The 23,115-nt window shown below is 41.2% G+C and overlaps 3 protein-coding genes and 1 long non-coding RNA gene across 4 annotated transcripts; 3 read left to right on the forward strand and 1 right to left on the reverse strand.

The window, feature by feature from the left end:
- The first annotated feature begins 851 nt into the window (after positions 1 to 851).
- LOC125559009 lies at positions 852 to 2,414 on the forward strand. Its single transcript, XR_007306253.1, has 2 exons — positions 852 to 1,034; positions 1,069 to 2,414. It is a non-coding gene; the product is annotated as an uncharacterized LOC125559009 (long non-coding RNA).
- A 4,121-nt stretch (positions 2,415 to 6,535) lies between these two features.
- LOC125559008 (52 kDa repressor of the inhibitor of the protein kinase-like) lies at positions 6,536 to 8,809 on the forward strand. Its single transcript, XM_048720686.1, has 2 exons — positions 6,536 to 7,563; positions 8,483 to 8,809. The coding sequence occupies exons 1-2, from the start codon at positions 7,266 to 7,268 to the stop codon at positions 8,578 to 8,580; spliced, it is 396 nt and encodes a 131-aa protein (XP_048576643.1). The 5' UTR covers positions 6,536 to 7,265; the 3' UTR covers positions 8,581 to 8,809.
- Positions 8,810 to 12,328: 3,519 nt separating this feature from the next.
- Positions 12,329 to 14,518, forward strand: LOC5510867. The gene has a single exon (XM_001631269.3). The coding sequence runs from the start codon at positions 12,662 to 12,664 to the stop codon at positions 14,516 to 14,518; it is 1,857 nt and encodes a 618-aa protein (XP_001631319.2). The 5' UTR covers positions 12,329 to 12,661.
- Positions 14,519 to 14,540: 22 nt separating this feature from the next.
- On the reverse strand, positions 14,541 to 16,565 carry LOC125559010. Its single transcript, XM_048720687.1, has one exon. The coding sequence runs from the start codon at positions 16,397 to 16,399 to the stop codon at positions 14,777 to 14,779; it is 1,623 nt and encodes a 540-aa protein (XP_048576644.1). The 5' UTR covers positions 16,400 to 16,565; the 3' UTR covers positions 14,541 to 14,776.
- Between the last annotated feature and the right edge of the window lie 6,550 nt (positions 16,566 to 23,115).

Below are 23,115 nucleotides of genomic sequence, written 5' to 3' on the forward strand. Positions count from 1 at the left end.
GATCCTGATCTCGCACCCTTTGGGCCCATCCGTGATTCTATCTATGCACATGAAGGGGTCCTCTTGTACCAGGATCGCGTCATAGTCCCCACCTCTCTCCGTCCCCGTGTTCTTCAGCACCTCTACGTAGCCCACCAAGGCACCTCGTCAATGGAGCAACGTGCTCGCACAATAATCTACATGGGGCGTACGCCACCGTGTGTTATCCACGCACTTCCCCCAGTCTAACGGACGGGCAGAGGTGGCCGTTAAAACGGCCAAGCGCCTCCTTATGTCAAACACTGGTCCGACGGGTAGCCTCCACCATGACCGCTTCCTACGCGCTATGCTGCAGCTACGCAACACACCTGACCCAGACTGCAACGTCTCGCCCGCTCAGATTATCTTCGGTCGCCCCCTGAGGGACACACTCTCTTTCGTCAACAGACTAGAGAAGTTCTCCAACCAGGGTTGGATCCAGGGTAGTTTACGTGAGTTCCGGAACACACTCAAAGTTTTCCAGACCAAGTTATTTTGAACTTAAATGGCTTTTTTAAAAATACTCCGATATCCCTAGAAACTATTGGCTTGTCTGTGGAAATCATTCAATCTTCTGTATTTTTGCTTTTTAATTAAATTAAACACGTAAAAAGATGCCTTATCGTCGTTATTATTCTTATGCGACTTCACGGAGCGCCCTGGATCACGAGCTTTGGATTTGAGCTTCGATCACTTTTCGGGAACCTTCGGAAATCCGTCGGATAAGATCGGAAAATATTGTCACCAATTTGCAAGCAAGGGGTGAGTGAGGTATTATTATAGTTAGCACTGGAACACACTCAAAACCTCGCGCGATTGGCTGGAAAGTTTTTCATTGTGTTGGAACTCACTCAAAACCATTTTTGATTATCTCCTATTTGCCATCCATTTCTTTCTTTTATACCGTATCTGCACGCCTTCATATTTTATTCCTATCACCAGCCTTGTAATTCCATTTAATTGTCTACAAGCTCAAATTACACTCCACAAGATTGAACAATATGTTATCACAAGAAGTTATCAAAATGTAAGTATCACCTTCCTCTGAAGGTCAAACACACAGTTCTCCCCTAACATCTCACTGCTAGCCTATTTCCACCTCTCATACATAGCCACTACTCCGACCCTTACAGCCCTCAATGCAATACACCATATAAAATAGCCACACGTACACACTTTAACCCACACACCAACGTCCATTACCACACATTGTATCACCCCACACAGCCACAGTTAAGCCCCGACGCCTCGGTACGAATACCAAATTAAATCCAAAGCCATCCATTTCTTTCTTTTATACCGTATCTGCACGCCTTCATGTTTTATTCCTATCACCAGCCTTGTAATTCCATTTAATTGTCTACAAGCTCAAATTACACTCCACAAGATTGAACAATATGTTATCACAAGAAGTTATCAACATGTAATTATCACCTTCCTCCGAAGGTCAAACACACAGTTCTCCCCTAACATCTCACTGCTAGCCTATTTCCACCTCTCATACATAGCCACTACTCCGACCCTTACAGCCCTCAATGCAATACACCATATAAAATAGCCACACGTACACACTTTAACCCACACACCAACGTCCATTACCACACATTTTATCACCCCACACAGCCACAGTTAAGCCCCGACGCCTCGGTACGAATACCAGATTAAAACCAAAACTATGATTACCATACTGGGAAAGTGCTGTATCACATTAAGTGATCCCGAGGCGTCCCCCAAATCCCCCACACACCACTTCTTTCCCCACCCCGTCCCCTCACCCACATCCCTCTCACAAATTAAATCTTATTCTATCCTTACCACACAACATACCTACCCACTACTACCACCCAGCTCTATACATGTCACAACCCCCTTTCTCTCCCCTCCTCATACCTAGCTAACCACCCAAGTACCCCCCTACTCACATCACCCACACCCAACCACCCACCTACCTCACAACAAGCACCCCCTCATCCCTCACCCCACAAACAGCCCCATACCCACTTTACCCATACCACACCATCATACAACCCACCACGATTATTCCAAGCCCCAACACAACACCAACACCCACCTAAGCCCCACACACCGACACACACACTACCTCCCCCCTTACACTTTCCTACACTCTCAGTTAAATATACATACCTAACACACCCTACACAAGCCATACCCCTGCCAACACCAAAAACCACACACCCCTCCCCCCCATGGCCACAACACGACTCACGCTACAACACACCAAACCAACCACACCCTACAGCAGCAACTAATCCTACAACCAGCGCTCCCTCCAACAACACACCCTACATACACACAGTTCTCCCCTAACATCTCACTGCTAGCCTATTTCCACCTCTCATACATAGCCACTACTCCGACCCTTACAGCCCTCAATGCAATACACCATATAAAATAGCCACACGTACACACTTTAACCAACACACCAACGTCCAATACCACACATTTTATCACCCCACACAGCCACAGTTAAGCCCCGACGCCTCGGTACGAATACCAGATTAAAACCAAAACTTCAAAAATATTCCCGTACAACAATATAGCCATTCATTGTATTCATCCGCCATATTTTACCAATTTTGTAAACCAAACCGCAACCTAGTTAATAAATACCCGGATGTACAATAACCGGAACCGGAAACAGCGATATCTATTTTCATCTAATACTCGTATAACCACGAGCGCAATCCCCTCATAACCCCCCACTTCGCTGCATACGGAATACCTCCAAGACACGCAATCTAAGCTCCGCCAATACACATCTCGGGTATGTACACCCTCCTTTCCACACATCCTATATACTACACACCACATCACGACATCCGTATTCTCTCCCCTTCCAGCTACATGCATAAGTTCCCACACATATTTATCATTTAGTCCACCACATACAGCCACTAACCAGGACCATCACATGCACCATTTTGTCCACTACACACTTCCCCCTCCTATCTTAGCCTCTATCCACTTTTTTCTCTTTACCTCATTCCCCGGCGCGCTACCTTTTACTTTTCAGACCAAGCCATGCACTCAGCCGGAGCCAGCCGCTACACAGGTTTGGCCATTGCATGCACCACGCTACACTAGAGGCATTACTAACGAGCGTGTAGGGGCGGGTGATGAGGGCCTTATCATTCGAAACACGTTTCATATACGAATCATCTCCCTAGTTTTTTCCCCTTTTACTCCCACCATCATCGCCGGTTTTCCCCTAGCTTTCCCCTAAGTCCCCCCGCTTTCATCTCTAGGTTCGTATATGACCAACCAATAGACCTCGCCCCCTGAAGAGAAGTCTTGGTTGGCGTTATATGCCTTTAGTTCTACATTTCGCAGAGCTCTTTGAAATGACCTACACACTTTTGTCTTATTGGTTTATTTTGTTATGCCCATTTTACATATACATGCCGGTTGTTTTCTCCGTGCCTTTGCCTTTTCCCCTTATCTCTTACCACCGATTATCGCTTCATCTGGGGAAAACTATCCTTCCTGTCTTGTTAACGTTTCAGCGTCATCTCCACTCTCACCACGCTCCCTTTGTCGCCTCCCGCGCCCCTACTTCATCTTCTTCTCGCCGTTCTACTAGCATCAATTTCCATTGTCCGCAATACACCCTTTCACCGCTACAGAATTTTTTATCTTTTCTCGGCGTTTCCGCAACACTCATTCGGTCTCTGTTGTTGTTTAATTTCGCCTGTCAGTTATACCATTTACACACTTCATTAGATACATACCTCCACGCATACCTAACCCCCCCCCTATTACCGCTCACCATTTCCTCCCTACAATCCAAACACTTTTCTTTCTCTTATCCTACACATTACTTTCCCACCCTACACACAACACACTTTCCCATAAACACTACACAGTCTTTTCACAATATCCCTGCTTATCATTCTGTTCACACTCACATTATCCCCCTTTATCAGATTTTATTAATGCCGCCGACCTCTTCACATCCGCTACACAACACTAGCAACAAGCTTCCGATTTTAACTGTTTTAATCCCCAAATAATACCATATTTACTAACCACCTTCTCTACTAAACAAAAAAAAACCCTTTATTCATAACTCTCATGTCGTTTTATTATCAACCCCATCTCTCATAACAACCTTAACCCGTAGTCTCATAACCCATAATCTTAACCACCCGAACATAACCTTACACAATAACTTCTCCGTTTATTAAATCATTTAAGATTTGATTTACATTCTTTCCTGTAGAATGATTTTGTTCCGATACACAACTTTAAGCTGGTTTCCGCTTTGTTAATTGCTTCACTTACGGTTTATTCATCGAATCAGGCACGAGGCAACTCGAGTTTTGACAAACAATTGTCTCCGTTCCTATAACACATACGACCTCATTATGAATGGGGGAGATCTGTTAGATCCGTTTTACATTCTTTTCTGGAGAATGATTTTGTTCTTATACACAACTCCAAGCTAGTTTCTGCTTACCGTGTGATGCTGTGATGTTACGATGTGATGCTACCGTGTGATGCTGCCATGCACAATTCTGAAATATGTCCCAGTTGACGACATGCGCAGCATTCTACTCAGAATTCGGCCAGAAACTCTTTGGAAACGTTTTGGAAGTGTGATTTTTTGATCAAAAAAAATCCTCGTTGGCCCCTTAAGGCCCCTTAAGACATACTGCGCATGCGCAGATTCATATTTCATATGAGTCACAACGCTCACAGAGAGAGGAGTAGAAGTATGATATCCACAAAATGTTCAAAATAATACAATTTGCCGCATAGTTTTTGCTTTACTAACAGTTCACTCATCGGGTCAGGCACGAGGTCACTCGAGTTTAAACAAGCAATTATCTCCGTTCCTATAACACGTGCGGCATCATTCTACACTCTAACCTTTTGCCATCGCTGTTAGAACCCTTTGTCTCTCATGTAACTCCATCAATACACATATTTTCCGTGCAAATTCGCATCATTCACCTGAACTTATCTATTTCATAGTAACGCATCGGCTTGTGTCAAAGCGTTCGTTCGTTCTAAATTTGGTCGCATAATTCACTTACCGTATATGCATAAGTGCTACGTCACTTCCGTTCTATTCTTAACCCATAAAAGTTAGTTTTCTTTGTTTTCTTTAGTCTCATTATATTATTTCTTATAATATTTCTGCGCTACAATTTATTTTACAATTACTTTCGCTTTAACAGAAACTATTCTATCATTTTTGGTGGATTTTTCGACACCTTTTGTACATATTTCCTGTTCATTTTTTACATCATTTAGGCATTATATTCATATTCCATATCGTCATAGTAACGATCATGATATACTATTTCATACCTAATAGTTCCCACAACTACACCTACTCCACATCTCCCTCACCACCACTCTTACCTATACACCATACCAATTTTTTCCCCCACCAACACAGCCATTAGCCATCTCCATACCACACCATATTAGTACTAATTTTTTCTTTTTCACCTACCCACCACACACTACCACAACCTATCCTAGTCCCACTTTATCTTTCCACCACCCTCCACCACCTACTAGTCCAACCTATCCACCTCCCCACCGTAATTACCTCACTACCATCTCCACTCCACATCACCTTACTAGCCATCCCTCACCATCACCCTCCAGCATCACCATACCATACGATTACACCCACCTCACTACCACACTACTTTAGGCCCCTACGTCTTGGTACGAATACCCGATCCAAACCAAAACATTCGCATCATTTACGTGTACTTATCTCTTTCATGGTAACGCATCGGCTTGTGTCAAAGCGTTCGTTCTTTCTAAATTTGGTCGCATAATTAACTTACCGAATATGCATAAGTGCTACGTCACTTCCGTTCTATTCTTTACCCTGAAAAGTTAGTTTTCTTTGTTTTCTTTAGTCTCATAATATTATTTCTTATAATATTTCTGCACTACAATTTATTTTACAATTACTTTCGCTGTAATAGAAACTATTCTATTATTTTTGGTGGTTTTTTGTACACCTTTTGGACATATTTCCTGTTCATTTTTTACATCATTTAGGCATTAGATTCATACTCCATATTGTCATAGTAATGGTCATGATATACTATTTCATACCTAATAGTTCCCACAACTACACCTACTCCACATCTCCCCCACCACCACTCTTACCTATACACCATACCAATTTTCCCCCACCAACACAGCCATTAGCCATCTCCATACCACACCATATTATTACTAATTTTTTCTTTTTCACCTACCCACCACACACTACCACAACCTATTCTATAGTCCCACTTTATCGTTTCACCACCCTCCACCACCTACTAGTCTAACCTATCCACCTCCCCACCGTAATTACATTACTACCATCTCCACTCCACATTACCTTACTAGCCATCCCTCACCATCACCCTCCAACATCACCATACCATACGATTACACCCACCTCACTACCACACCACTTTAGGCCCCTACGTCTTGGTACGAATACCCGATCCAAACCAAAAAGATAGTAAATATTTTTCTGTACTGGCAGATGAAGCGGCTGATATAGCAAACAAAGAAAATCTTTCTGTTGTGATTAGATTTCTCGACTCAACCAAAAACATCAAAGAAGAATTTATTGGATTTTATATTTGTAAGGAGGGAACAACAGGAGAGGCCATCAAAGACTTTATAACTGCAGCTGTAGTACCCTTAGGGTTGATGATGGAAGACTGTCGTGGCCAATGTTATGATGGCGCTGGCAATATGGCTGGACGACTTAATGGAGCCTCATCGTTAATCAGAGCAGAACATGAGAAGGCAATTTTTGTCCATTGCATGAATCACCAGCTGGATTTGTGTATTGCCAATACCTGCCAAATGTCAGAAACATGATGGATGTTGTGCGAAAGCTTTTTGAATTTTTTGACAACTCTCCCAAGCGACAAGAACATTTAGAATTCAAGATCATAGAACTTTTGCAAAAAAAAAACCACACTGCTTTAATTAATGTATGCCGCACCCGATGGATTGAAAGGATAGATGCTATGGACCGAATAGTTGAGCTTCTCCATCCAGTCACAGCTACACTAGAAGATATCTCAATGAACAGACACAAGCATGAAAATACCAACTGGAATCCTACCAGCAGACAAGATGCCTAATCATTACTTAATGCTATCAACTTTTCCTTTATTGTTGCTATTGTTATTGTCAGACATATTTTGGCACTAAATAAGCCACTTACAGTGAAGCTGCAAAGTAAAGCTATGGATATCCTGAAAGCTAAAGAAGAACTTGCTCTTCTGATATCAGTTCTCACTGAAATGAGCAATGACATTGATGCCACACACCATGAACTGTACCAGGATGCAATGACTATCGCAAGACAAGTAGATGTACAGCCAGATATGCCAAGGGTAGCTCAGAGACAGACACATAGACCCAATGCTCCTGCTTCAAATCCTGAAGACTATTACAAGATAAATCTGACCAGAGTTTTCCTAGACCATGTACTCGAGCAGCTCGATTCTAGATTCAAGGATGATGTATTTATCTGCTACAAAGGTATTTCGATCATACCCTCTGTTTTGATTGCTACTGATGACTGGAAGCCTAATGTTTTAGAATTTTGTAACTATTACAGACAGGACATGCCAAATTATATAGGTTTACAGGCAGAGCTTTTATTATGAGAGAGATTATGGAAGGGGAGGGATAACAGAGGAGAAGTGATTCCAGACACTCTTCAGGCTACACTGGAGGATATTAAAAAGATGCATATGTCAATATTTATTTCATGTTAAAGATCCTGATCACACTTCCAATTTCATCTGCTCCTTGTGAGAGATCCATTTCATCCCTTCGAAATCTTAAAACCTATTTGAGAAGCACAATGACTGAGGAGGACAGATTGAATGTATACCCACAAAGACATGGATTCATACCTGGACAGAATAATAGATTTATTTGCTCAATTGCACCCTAGGAGAATGAGAATGGCAAACATATTAACTTAAATTTTTGCACCATCTGTTTCTAGAGGGCTTGTGAGTTATGTTCCATCTGGGTCTTACCCTTAAACTGATGGAGAACAGCTACAGAAACTCAAACTGGTGCCTGTATAACTTTCTTAAAAAGTCATTTCTAGATGTTTTTTTTATTTAGTGATGACTTTAATTTTTCTATTGACACTGGGATTTCATGTTAAGCTCAAATGGTTTACAAACATTTCCCTGGGCTCCAGAAGCTGCAGTTTCAAAGGATAAAAAAGGGGAGTATTTTTCAAATTATATATATATTTTATAATCATTTAGTACTTCTCATTTTTATAACTTGATATTAATGTTGTATTTTTCTCCATAGCTCCAGTGGCTGCAGTTCCCAAGGATGAAAAAGGGGAGTTTTTTTCAAATTATATTCTTTTTATAATCATTCACTACTTCTCTCTTTTAAACTATGGTAACAATGTTGGATTTTTCTCCAGAGCTCCAGTTACTGCAGTCCCCAAGGATGAAAAAGGGGAGTTTTTATTCAAATTATATTGTCTATAATTTTTACATATCTTTTGTATATGACATATGATATTAATATTGGATTTTTTTTTCTTATTATCTTGAAAACTCCTGGACCAAGGACCAACCACAGGCTTGCGATCTATAAGTACCATTTTTCCTTCTCCTGCTCAAAGACAGTTAGTAGGCAGCTATATTGGACATAGACCAGTGGCACCGGTTTGGATACCAGATATTTTTTTGTAGAGCAAGGTGTTCCATGAACCACCTTCAACAAAATAAAACTTTTTTTGCCTTTATGATAGCATGTTTTTTTGTTCTTTTTGGGGTAATTAACTTTTCTGAAAATGCAGAAAATGGCATTTACAGAGCTTGAAATTTCAAAACATTTTTGGGGAGCATTCCCCTCAAACACCCCTATTGTTGGTGTTTCGGTGGAAACTACTCACTCAAAAACCTTGATCCACCCCTGCAACCCTCACGTCAGACCACTCTGGCGCGAGGCGCCCTCCGCTCCCGTATCACGCGTACTGCTGAGACACTGAAAGAACATTCGCGCCCACTCAGACCGCTTGCCGTCGGCGAGAGGGTCTTCCTCCAGAACCAGCAAGGAAGAAACCCTAACAAGTGGGACAGGTCGGAAGTTGTAGTTGAGTCTCCAGGCCACGACCAGTACCGTGTCAAGGTTGACGGGTCCGGACGCCTAACCCTACGCAATCGTCGATTTCTACGGGCTTACACTCCAGCCTCTCCAGACATCAAGCCACCGCCCGCGGTAGCAACACCTCCACACCAACCTTGTCACACATCAGAGCAGCGACAACGGTCTCAACGCCCCCCAGCCCTGTCCCCACAAAGGACACCTACGACGACGCCCTCGCCATCTGAGTTGGGATCACCAGAAAAGTCTCCCTTCGCGGACTCTGATCCAGTGGGTCCCGCAGCCTCCGCCCGCCACCCTCACTACAGCCCTGCCGAGTCGGCGTGTGCACCACTTCCCAACGAAGAGCCTTCAGTGTCCCCTCCGCAACAGGAGAAGGCAGCGGCACCGCAGCCGCAGCTGCACTCCCCACGTCCATGCCGCGCACGCCGAACGCCAAAACGTTACGAGCCTGAGACTGGTCAATGGTACGAGCCGTAAGTCCTCCCATCTACGGTCGCCCGTAGCCTCCCGGACTGGAAGGGGGGGGGGGGATTTAGAGATTACCGCTGACCACTCTCGTTCCCAGGACTATGGGACGTGTGGAGAAAACAAGATGGCGGACTAAAGTTGACTTCACGAACTATACACCGCTTCACTGGGTTTAATCCACCAGTTTTTACTCATTTATAGTCGTAAGAGTCTCCTGTGTTTTGTTTATTACCTCGTTCATGTTATTCAAACGATTTATTGTCATCTATCTTATCATTGTCAGAACGACTTCAACATCTTTGTCAATAAATTGAGTTGTCGTCGAGGAGTATTTATCTTCAAAATGTGTATTTGGGGGAAAGGGGGTTTAACAAGTTGGGCGCGTGGTCTGTGAAATCGTTGAAATCGTCAAAAACAGAAATATAATATTAAAAATTTCTTAAATTATTGAGCGAAAATAAAGCGAATATTTGGTCGTTTGGAGAAACATCGAATGACAACTAAATTCAGTAAGTGTTATGCATGTTTCAAGTGGGGTGCAATGAAGTGGTCAGGTGGCGCCGAAACATCGTATGACAGCTAAACTTGTTATGTGTGTATGTGAAGGGAAGGGGGTTTAACAAGTTGGGCGCGTGGTCTGTGAAATCGTTGAAATCGTCAAAAACAGAAATATAATATTAAAAATTTCTTAAATTATTGAGCGAAAATAAAGCGAATATTTGGTCGTTTGGAGCTCCGCTTTTAGGCAATGCCGAAATCTATATTAATCTGTTTAATTTCACACTCACCCCTAAGCTATTTTACGTGGCATCTATCTATAAATTCCAGTAGAGTGGTTTTCATTTACCCGTGAAACAAAGAGTAATAGTCAAAGTGTAATAGTCATGAAAACACAAAAGAGAAGAATAGAATTCGTTCGCAATAAAATGTAATACGCTAAAGTGTAGTTCATGGGTTAATGATAAATCACTCGGGTCATTGAAGCCATCTTGTTTTGTACACTGGTCGAGCGAGAGCTGGGCAGGAGAAGCGGAGTCTCTAGATAAACATGGAGTTTCTTACGCCTGCTAATACATTCGTCCATGTGTATTGCAGCAATGTTAGTTAATTTTGACCATTCATATCAGGCTCAAATCTTAAAGATTTCGCATATTAATGCAGGATTGATAATGTTCTGTGTGTACACTGTTTTGTTTATAATAACGTCTAATTTTCAGTTGAGGCTGGGCAGTTCTTATTTTTGGACCATTTCAAGGCAGAAGATGTTCTTAAGGGTGTTCTTAAATTCGGTGTATAGATATAGAAAAATATAATTCCCCAGTGGATTATTAGAAGACAATCACAGAAATGATAAATAGCAATACACACAATTGATGAATAGCAATACTGTCCAGTGTTGTTATTATGAACACAACTTAATTATGCATTTTACCACACAAGCAAAACAATATTTCGCTGCTGAGCCTCGGCTTGTTCTTTAAAATTGTGAAATCTCATGCTAAAAGTTCTTATAAAAGTTTTCTTAGGCTAAGTTCAAACATCGTATTATCCATGAGCCGTACTCAATCAAGAGACCATGATGTAAGAGAACTAATCCCCCGTATTAGGGTATGTTCCAATGATGACGTCAGTAAAAACTATTTTTAGAACAAGCAGTTATTTTTAGAAACGTCTCTGATTGGTTAACGCTCACGTTTCCTAGCAACATGAGTCTTACGCGTGATCACATCTTGAGCAATGTGATCCGGCAAAGGATGTTTCGGAAATCTTTTTGACCGAAAATACCTTCCTTTTTTACGAACGCTGTAAAAATGATCTTCCATAGAGTACGCTGGAGCCAATCAACCGTTTCTGGTACATTGAAATGCATAAAGTGCGTGATTTTAGGCTCTGGGATCAACTTACTTCCTAAAAGTTTTCACTGCTTATTCGCAAATTATAACACAACAATCAATCATAAATCTGTGTTTACAAAACATAATTCTCTTCCAATTCCCTTTTAATAAAAAAGATACATCCAGAACTTAATACCATTATATTCACACCGATATTACAAATAAAAGATTTCAAGTCTTTATAATGAAGTAAATCTTATTCCAGTGACAAGGGTTTCTTGAGTGACATGATTTCTGAACATTTGAGTTAATCTAAAAATGTTATAAATCAAAGAAAAATAAGAAGAAGGCCTTCTTGTATAAAAATACATGACATAGACTCTGAGAATGCCTAGGTATTCTATCTCACCGGATTGCAGAGAAAAAAAAAACTTTTTAGGATTTCGCACGATGCATCTTGAATGAACTCCAAATTCACCGTCTCCCCGACGTCTTTCCGTTCAATTATTTATAAAACATTAATATAACTGAACATTAGATAACTTAACAGATAACAGGACACCACCCCATGAGTAGCATTGTGATCATGAGCCTTGAAGAGCAGCTAAAAGGATAAAAACAGGTAGCGAACGAAGTATAAGAAGTGCAGAGGTAAAAAATTTGGTGTGAAATTATAGTAGCTCGTGGTGCCCATAACCAAATATGGCGCGACGAACCATGTATGGATGCTATGATTGACAAGCTCGCGCAATCTAAAAATAGCTTTGGTGGACGTCATCATGGGCCACGGGTTTCTCTTATATCATGGTCTCTTGACTCAATGCAAATGAATCAAGTCGATTGTTTCATCTTCATTTGCATTGAATACGGCTGCTCATGGCCAATAGGGCTTCACGCCACATACGTCACAATTCCCCCTGCAAAGCATCGCGGGATCGGAATGCGGACAAACATCGCCTTGGCTGCCAAAAAATGAATGTTATTAATAGGTGTTTCTGTCGTTTCTTTCCTGCTTTGATTATTGATTCGGCTATATTATTCGGGAACTGTTTCTGTTAAAACATCGTTCTGAACATTGTACATATATTTATAGAACTGTTGGTTAATATTACCTACAGTAATCGGCGATTGTTTGCGCAAACCTGGACTGCTGCTTTTTAGGCCATCGATATTTTTAGGCCGTCATGTCAAGTTTGGGCAACCAAATTATTTTGACCGAAGAGGATGTACCTGGTGCCAAACTTTTAAAACCAGCAGTGGACTGTAGCGTTATTGAATTGAAGCGATGGCTTGAGTGTCACGGAGAGAAAAGAACTGGCAAGAAAAGAGATCTGATTCAGAGGGTAGAAGGTTGTTTATCGATACAGAAAAAAGTGGATCTGAAAGTTGATGGTGGAAAATGGTATGCAATGAAAGCTTCGAAACTGAATTTGAACACTCAAGGAGCATTGCAAGATGAATCAAGTCAAGCTCTATGCACTGACTGGAAGATGTTTCCTTCCCAGGATATTCCTGCCATGTATAACTATGGGCATCTGTATCACTATCTCGTGGAATCTCTTCAGAATGAATTCCTTGACCTTGCTGATGAGGACAAGAGTGATAGTGAAGGATCAGGAACAGAGAGCAGTGGCACTGCGACTGCCAAGCCATTAAAAAAGGGCAGAAATTTATTAAAGAGCGGTTTTGTGGAGAATATTCAAGACAATGGAAATTCAAAGGATTACTTTGCCAGAGCCCATGTCCACCACTCAATGAGGAAAGAGTACCCTCTGTCTGTGCAAGTCAAGATTAGCAAAGGGAGTGGGTTTGTTCAACATGCAAGCTGCAATTGCATTGCCAGATCTTTGGGAAGATGTGCTCATGTTGATGCTCTCTTATTATTCATCAATGATTACTCTTCGGAGCATGGCCATATGGTGCAAGTTCCAAAGACATCTGAGCCTTGCTCATGGAATAGAGGAAAAAAGCGCCAGAAGAACCCCAAGCCTTTACATGAAGCAGAATACAAGCCAAGTGAAGTACCAAAGAAAACAAAACTTTATAATTGGGACCCTAGGCCAGCAAAGTACCATGGTAAGGTTGACGAGGTACTACAAAATACGTTTGTGACCAACTTGCAAAGTTATAGTGCAGGTGTGGGAGAAATCTCAATGTGGGAAACAGTTCTTGCCATCAAATATAGTGATTTTGATCTTGAAGATGCTGACCTCAGTATCTTGAGATTACTTGTGCGAAAGTTTAAAGAAAATTTGCAGGAGCAAAGTGATAAGCTTTGTGGGGAGCATGAATCATCTTGCCAAGTTCCTGGTACGGAGGATCAGAGCAAATCTGAAACATGGTTTGCAGAGCGCTGGCCAAGAGTAACTGCCTCAAAATGCCATTACCTTGTTTCCTTGTGGAATGCAGTCTTGGCATTCAAGGTGGAAGCAAAACAACGCTGCTTCAAATTCCTATATGAACGATTGTGGTTTAAGCAAAACATCTGTACTGCAGACATGAAGTATGGGATTGATGCTGAACCAGCAGCTCGAGATGCATATGTTAAAGCTACGGATAACACAGTAACAGAAACTGGGTTATGGATTAACAAAATGTATCCTCATCTTGGTGCAAGCCCAGACGGACTTGTTGTAGATAAAGAGTCTGGTACTGCAGGAATTTTGGAAATTAAATGTCTAAAACTATTGAAAACAAGGACAGTTGAGGAAGTAATTTCTGGTTGGAAAGACTGCACAATTCCAAAGGAAACCCTTCAGCGTCAGTGCTTCAAACTTGAAAGTGATGGATTAATCCATTTAAAGCGAAGCCATGGGTATTATTTCCAGATTCAGTTGCAGCTTCTGGTAACTGGAGGTCATTTTTGTGATTTTGTTCTTTTCCCTCAAAAAGGACCTCCATCAATTGAGAGATTCTATCCAGAAAGTGGCATCCAGATGCAAATCATCAAAGCAACTTCAGAGTTCTGGGAAAAAGTCTTGGTACCTGAATATTTTCTAATGAAGGTGCCACGTGGACTACTTCCAGTTATTTTAGATTGAAACTGCTTGTATTATCTATATATTTTTGATACTTTGATGCCTAATACTGATTGCAGGTTTACACCAAAACTTTTATGTGCTTGTTTTTTGATAATTATATACTATTTTATTCACATCTATAGAGTTGCTGATGAGAATGTATATATCTATATAGATCTATATTTGATATGTATCATTATAATAACCTTTTTAGGTTTATAACAAATATTTATTTTCAAAAAAAAAATCCATATAAACTTTCCCAGGTTCTCTAATTGCTTATTTACAGAGACATGGTTGAAAATTAACAAGACAACATGAAACATATACAAGCTGTGATGCAATGGAACTAAGGTTCAATGGGATTATGTTTCCTATTAGTCTAAACTTCTTGAGTCTTTCGTTGAATCTCTCCACATGGATTCTGGCCTTGGCAATCCTTTTTGTTGCAAGTTCTTCTTCTTTTGTAAGGCAATCCCTTTTGCCAAGAAATGGTGGTATATGTATTGTTGCTTGCTTGTTGAACAATAAATCTTGCACAGTAAATCTTTTATCAACCAGTATTGCATCACCTGGATTAATATGCTTCAGAATTCCACTTTCCCGAAAAATGGACACATCATCAATGCTCCCCTCAAACAAATCAGACACGAAGCAAGCAGAGCCATTGGGGGTCACAGCAATTAAACATTTCATAGTGTTGTGATGCTTATATGAGGAAAACATGTTTCCCTGTTGTGCATAATTGCTTGGTGTTTGGCAGAAGAATTCCGTACAGTCTACAGAGCATCTCACATTCTTAAATTTTTGGAAAACTTTTGGCAAAAAAGTCCTCAGAGCTTGTCTGCTAGGAAACATTAAATGTTCAAACTCTTTGAAGTGGCAAAACATGAACTGGATCCATGTTACAAAAATTTTTCTCACCACAGTATTACTTATACTGTACATATGAGCAATTGTTGCAATGTTGAATCCTCTACGCAGTCTCAATAATGTGAGAAAAAGCTGTTCCTTTACAGATATACCCTGTGGCTCTCCTCTTGCAAGGCTCCCTTTTTCAATATTTTCAGGACCATCCCAGTAAGACAGTTCATATTTCGCTGGTCCTAAGAACTCAAATAGAGCCTCAAATTGTTCAGTGTGAAGCCCTGTAAAATATTTGCACTTTTTGTCATCTGCTATTATGATTTCAGAAGACATTAAATTGACCTCTTTCTGCTCTGAAGGGAATAAACCTATGCCTTCTTGAATAAGTCGATTTCTGTAGATCATGGTCTCTACTTTTGCTCCTAGTGTGTACTTACAGTACACAGTCTGGGTTTCTTTGTCTGTACGCCCCTGGTCTTGAGATTCAAGAGAGGCTCTGCTAGGCCCAGGGAGTCCCGATTCAAATAAAACGCTGGTATCTTCCGATTGCTCTTCAGGATCACCAGGTACTGAAAAACACGAAGACTCTTGCTGGTGTTTTTTCGAGGCACCAGTTTCTTCGATTGGATTTTCCCTGCGCTTCCTGGACCTTGATCTCGTCTTTGCCCGTGTTGCCCGTTGATTTTGTTCCTTCTCAGTCAGCGTTGCAAGGACCGGGTAAGGATGGTCTTCCGTTGGGCCTTTGCCTTCCATAAAATGTAAGGTGCATATGTACGTGTCCTTCTTTATATCTGATATTTTCGAAAAATCTTTCCTCCCACATGCATGAAGCCACCTTTTTGCCTTCTCGGTTTTGAGGATTTGTTGCCCTTTCTCCCACTCTGTCATTCCATCCTTGACATTTCCAGGCTTTGGAAATCGAATAAAGTTAGTTCCTTCTGGTAACTTTTCTGGATAACGGGAATCTGACTTGCATACACCCCATGCACAGTGTTTTGATGCACCTTTACTTCTAGTATTCTCAGCGTTGTACATTATCTTTATATCTTAGATTTCGATAAAAACAGAGACACAGAGATGCAGTTTCAAGGCCGCCTTCACAGTAGCTTGCGTGATGAGAATAGAAATGTTTGTCCGCACTTCGATCCCATACTGCTTTGCGCGCAACACCATCAATCTATTTTTAGATCCGACGAGTAAGCCTATTAAGGCTTGACTATGGGCTTATACGTGGATATCTAAGTATTTTTCAAAAATACAAGACTGCGATAGCCTACAACAACCAAATTTGGCATGGTGAATAACGTTTAACGTTTACGTTTAATAGTATACTTCACAAAGGCATATATGGCCATATCGTAAAGGTATAAAAAATAAATAAATAAGTAAATAAGTAGATAAGTAAATAAATAAATAAATAAATAAATAAATAAATAAATAGATAAATAAAATAAATAAATAAAATAAAATAAAAAACATAACTATAGACATAACTATAACAGACTGAATAAATAAACTAAATAGATGCCAGGAAAGTATCGATAGTGGGCTGAGTGATAGTACTAACTGGAAGGCCATTCCACATTCTTATTGCGTGTGGAAAAAAGCTTTCTTTGAAAACGTTAGTTTTGCAACTGACTAGTGCAAATCTTTGTGGATGGTATTGTCTAGTTATTGTGTACATTTGGGGAGTTGCATAAGGTGGCATGGAAATTTCACTCAGCCCCTTATTTATTCTGTAAAAAAAGGCCAATCGTGCCTTTTCCCTCCTTTCTTTGAGTTTTGGCCACCCAAGTTCTTCCATTAGCCGTGTCATTGTTCCCGGTTCCCGATCCCAGCATTACTTGCAAAAGCGTGCTGCTTTCTTCTGCACTGCTTCTATGGCATCAATGAGGTATTCCTGGTGAGGGGACCAGACAGTACTAGCGTATTCAAGCTGAGGTCGAACAAGTGTCTTGTATCCCTGGGTCTTGACACTTTCTGGACATTTGCGAAGATTTCTTTTGATGAACCCTAATGATCTATTAGCTTTCCCTGTGATGTTTTGGATGTGTTTGCTCCAGTTCAGGTCTTTGCTTATTTCAACACCAAGATATGGGTGACTGACGACAGAATCAATTAGTTTTCCACCCATATGATAAGTAGAGATGATGGGATTTTTCTTCTTCGTGACAGTCAGGAGCTTACATTTGTCTATGTTTAGCTCCATCTGCCATTTGTTCGACCACTCGTATAGCTTATTGAGATCGTTCTGCAACTGGATGACATCATCTGAAGTCTCAATCGTCAGATATAGAAGGCTATCGTCAGCGAATAACCTCAGCTTAGAGGAGATCTCGTCGCCCATGTCATTAATATAAATTAGGAACATGAGGGGTCCTAAGACAGTTCCCTGAGGCACTCCAGAGCGAGTCTTGACAGGTGCAGATGAAGCTCCATCCAGAGTTACTTGTTGGTATCTTTTGGTTAGCCAAGTGGCTATCCACCCATGGGTATTACCTTCCACTCCGAGGTGGTCCAGTTTTGCCAGGAGTCTTGTGTGTGGCACCTTGTCAAAGGCTTTAGAAAAGTCTAATATTAACAAGTCAACTTGAGATCTGTTGTCAAGTCCTCTGGCTATATCATCGACTGTAATAATGAGTTGAGTTTCACAAGATCTACCTTTCCTAAAGCCATGTTGGAAATCCCTTAGAATGTGATGCCTGTCTAGGTGAGCGTAAATGTGATGATAGACTATGTGCTCCATAACTTTGCAGGTAACTGAGGTGAGAGCGATTGGTCTATAATTCGCTGGGTCTTTCTTTGCTCCTTTCTTGTAGATCGGGCAGATGTTTGCAGTTAGCCAGTCGTCAGGCAGCTCCTGAATAGAATAGGAATAGTTGAATATAATTTCCAGGTATATTGCAACCTCATGGGCACACTCCTGTAAGACTCTAGATGGTATCATGTCAGGGCCATTGGCCTTTGAAGGGTTGACCTTGGACAACAGTTTTTCAATGCCATTCACACTAAACTGGAGGTTACTCATACAGGGCCAACCATAGGAGAAAAACATGATCTGCACAGTCTGTTGCCATGGAAGCAGCAAATGTGCAAATATTTGCATATTAATTAGCTAAAAACTTTAAAAGAAAATGGGGAAAACTTTTGCAATGTTAATTGGTGTTCTAAGCACACATATTTATTCATAGTCAAAAGCCCCATAATAAATAGCCTTTGCCTCTGGTCCATCGACCCCGCAGCCATGACAACGGTTACGGTGGTAACATAAAAAAAATTCTATATCTCGCTAAAATTAAATCCGCATTGTCACCAGTTTTCCGGTCGATTATGTAACTATCTCCGTTGATTTTTAACGGAAAACGCGAAAAATATTTCAAAATATTGAAAGCAGTGTGTTTATTGGAAGTTTCTTTAAGGATGTAATTGATAATTTAGAGCGGATGGCCTATTTAATATCTGGGATTTTAATAGATTCTTTTGTCTTTTAACGGTTGAGGTTTCCTCCGGAAGTAAACTGGTGACAATGCGGCTTTAATAGCTGGACCAGGTGCAAAGGCTATTTCATGCATGTGTTATGTCTTTAAAAAAATATATGCCATAAGATTTCTAAATTGTTTTGCCAAAATGTTCCCCATTTTTACTTGAATGTTTCTAGCAATTCAAATTCAAATTTATGCAATTGGACGCGTTTCCATGGCAACAACAACTGCAACTGTTGTAAGTTACCACGATCTACCACTATACCAAGCTTTATTGCTAAACCATGTATACTTCGCGAGATATTCAAGAAAATCACTTTGTTCCGCATATAAGCCCATAGTCAAGCATGACGTCGACTTGTGTGTTATGATAGGTTATGTTAGAATGAATCCGTATTTTGCTAATTGTAGTAAACAAATAGACAAGTTAAGATATTTGCTCTAGCTGAAAGGGTTGTTCAAGGTTTAAAGTATTCTTGTAGCATTGTTAGTTTTTGTTGATTTAGCTGAATAGGAAGTTGTTCGTTTAATTATAGGAATTAGCGACATAATGACATTTATCGGGTCGTACCATGTTTTGGGTACTTATTTGTCTTCAACTTCCCGTTAAGTTGGTAAACTTACAAGTCTTCTGTTTATAGTTTCCTTTAGATGTCGGACGTTAATTGTCGGTATCTTTAGCACAGCACGTAGGATCGCTTACACTCAAGTAGGAGGTGCTTAGCTCTGCAGTGTTGGCAATCTGATTAACTATGCTAATCTAAGTCAGCAAACATCACACCTACGCTACTTGAGCGACCAGTTCTTTCCCCTTCCATTCAATAACTTTCGATTACAAGTTACATATTTGTTCCTCCAAAGTTACCTTATGACCTTTCCTACCTACTCTCTTAGTTTATTGGCAAAGGACATTCGTTTAGTATCCTTAAATTCTTTTCAATGCTTTCCTTTGTTACCGCTAATTTTGCCGAGAGTTAATGACATCTGATGTAACTGTTTGCATTGTCAAGTACCGTCCAATCACCGCACTATGCACACGTGGTCAGTGCTTGTCAATCAAACGTACTACTTGTTTTACTACAAATAGGACCGCATTGTAATTCCTCATTACTCTTCATTCCACTGACTCAGAATAAAGGTACGACTCCGGTCAAAAGAAGTCCTCCCGTCTAATCATTACATGTGCATCTGCTTTGTTACTTGCTCGCGCACTTGCTGTTCGGCCACGTACCTTTCCTCGTGTAATACCACCACGTGTGCGTATTCCTCGACGCGTTACACGTGGCGTTCCTCGTGTGATACCGCCACGGGTGCGTACTGCCCGTGTTCCCCGCGTGGAAGCGGAGCTTCCTGCTCGTGTCTCTCCTAATCTTACGATTTCGCGCTGGATTTCATATTGACGTCGTCGTGTAAGAGGCATCGTCAATTGAATAGCGTGGTGATTTGTTCACATCTAATTTTACGCTTTTGGGTGTATACGTACACGGGACATTGGTTGGGTAAGATGTGAGAATGAAGGAGGTAGGCGTCAGGGTTTTTTGATGAAAACCCACCAACAAGTAGCCATGAGATTCTTGCGTGGCTTGCCGGTACGCATCTATCACGTAATTTAACTGTCCTGGAAACGCTTGGTGTGCTAGCATACGTACTCCTAGTTGGTTCCTCGGGTCTTTGAACAATACAAAGTAATAACCGTTGATCAAAGCGGTACGTGATTTTCATCCAGGAAAAAAATTATGAGACAAAAAAGGGTAGTGATATCATGGTGATGAGATTCTTGGGTGAATACTTTCACTACTCGATCGATTTGATACACCAGGTCATCCATGATAAGTAAGCCGGGGTATCGTGTTTTCCAAATGAGTCCGTGATAGAGTCGGGTAAACTTTGATGAAATTCTACACTCAGTTGTATCGAGTCAAATAAGGGTTGCCATTCTCCGTAACAATAGACGATTTTACGAAATTGTTTGTTGCAACAAGGCATGGGTCCAGGTAGTTTTGCCCGATTGACTAGGTCCCACTACCATGACGGTACATATTTTAGGGCGTACTAAATGTTGCTGGGTACAGCACACTGACGTCAAGGGCAATTCGAAATACGACGTTGTCCTTCAACGTAATAGTTGTTGTGACAAGGCTGTCATGTGAAACGTGTCGTGTCATTCCAATCGGAGTGAGTGCTGAACATGAATGTAATTTCTTCAAAGGGTTTGTTACGAGTACGGTGCCACAAGAAAATCAAAAAGTACTGTCCACACACAGTTTAAAGTTTGGAGACGCCGTGGATTCGTCACGAGTCGAGTCTACCATGCTCTGTCCATACCCTTGTTGTGGGAAACCAAAACTATCCCACCATTCACATTGGTGTGGAGTTGAGTAGACAGCTAACCAATGGCTTCCGGTTTGTTGCTAGGAACCACATTCACAATGCACGCTGCGCATCCGTTACCACCTTCAGGGATGAAGGTAGGCAAACGGTCAGAGGGGAAAATCCCTTCGTACACAGGTTTTATGTGAGGTTCGCTGCATGACATGGCTTTCAATTCTTCGGTCCTCATTGCGTCTAGTCTAATATTCATTCTTGATTGTTCTTCCCCATCCGCGGTCCATTTTTTCCAAACAAGAGGAAACGTCGTCTTTTTTTTTATTTTGAATGTCGTACATCACGTTGCGCTTGGGGTCTTTTTCCATGTTTTTGTTGAATTCTCCGTGCAGCACCACTGTGAACACCTTGTCGGTGGCTTGACTGAAGCCTAACTCGAGTGCCATCACTCCTTTATACTAAGACTGGAAGTACCCGGGAATGCACCTGTGAAGGCAAAGGGGAATAATTCTTCACGTGTGATGTTCAGTCCTCTTCCGCGATACGGGCCACACACGTTGTCGAACAGCAAGTAGTAATATAGGTAGGTTTAGTTGACCATTTGCCTTCCGAATTTTGCCGTCCCACCGGCTGAATTGGCCGTCGCAACTGGACTATACGACGGCCGTCTGAATAGAATAGCCATCGGGACTGAATAGCCGTCGGAACTAAATGGCCGTCGGAACTGAATGGCCATTGGAATAGAACACCATCCGAATTGAATAAATAATATTCCCAACAAACGTTATGAGCAATACCCAAATTAACCTTTAGATATAGGGATAACTCGTAGTGGGTCGTTCTGCTTTTTAGTCAAAGATAATATTCTCAAAGACAACTCGAAGACAAAGTCTCCTTTTTTTATGCGACGAAGTGGAGGAAGTAGAGAAAAAGAAGTGCTGAATATATTAACGAACGTTGTTATTGTTTATTATCTTAGCCACCATGTCCACGGTGAATAGAAAGGGGAAAGACACGTCCAGCGCTCTGTTTTCTACTTTTAAATATATAAAGTCGTTTGTTGACTGTTTTTTTGTTTTCGGTCTTGTCATCTCAATATTCGATCTTGTTATGCTTAATGTGTGGTGTTGGATCGCGGGGTCACGCAAAGAGCGTAAAAAAATCGTAATTTTAACAGGTCTCATAGCTTGTACGTTCACCGGCGGAATGACAATAAATAAATTAATGAAGTACCGTAAATGACCTAATAAACTCCCGGGGCGTTTATTAAATTTCGATGGTCCGAGGGGGAGGGTTCATTAGATAGGAGGCGTTTATTAGAGAGGGGCGTTCTTTACAAACTTTGAAAATATTGTAACAAATCCAACAGGCCTGTGACCAAAATAAAAATTTTACCCAGGCAAAGTTAGCCACTATATGATAAATCCAACAAAAGCAGGTGTTTTATCTCATAATTTAAAATTGTGAAAGACTAAAACACTAATCATCATGCTGGCTACGGCGCTGCCGGTTCTAGTCTCAGCCAGCATCATTTCAAATTATAGCCTGCGTAGCAAGCGTTTACCGTGCGACGAATACAAAGATTTAACGGTGCAAGTATGCGGAAACGAGAAGTAGGCCTTGTTATTCCTGGACGCTACACTGCGAAGACAAAACGAAATAAAATTGCAGACATCCTAAGACATCAGGAACGTTAGAGAGCGGTGCCCTCATGAACTTGACATATATTGAACAAGACCCTACTCGCTTAACAGTGTTGATTAAGGAAGATGGCAATTAAATCACCACTTATATTTCCGGAATTCCTATGTCGTTTGTTTTTAAGTTGGCAGGGAGCGGGGGAGGGAAGGGGGAGTTTAATAGAGGGGGGGGGGGGGGGGGCGTTTATTAGAGGGGCGTTCATTGCAAACTTGTAAGCTAAGGGGGCGTTCATTAGATCAGAGG

Source organism: Nematostella vectensis, chromosome 13, assembly GCF_932526225.1.
Source record: "Nematostella vectensis chromosome 13, jaNemVect1.1, whole genome shotgun sequence".
Classification (NCBI taxonomy): domain Eukaryota; kingdom Metazoa; phylum Cnidaria; class Anthozoa; order Actiniaria; family Edwardsiidae; genus Nematostella; species Nematostella vectensis.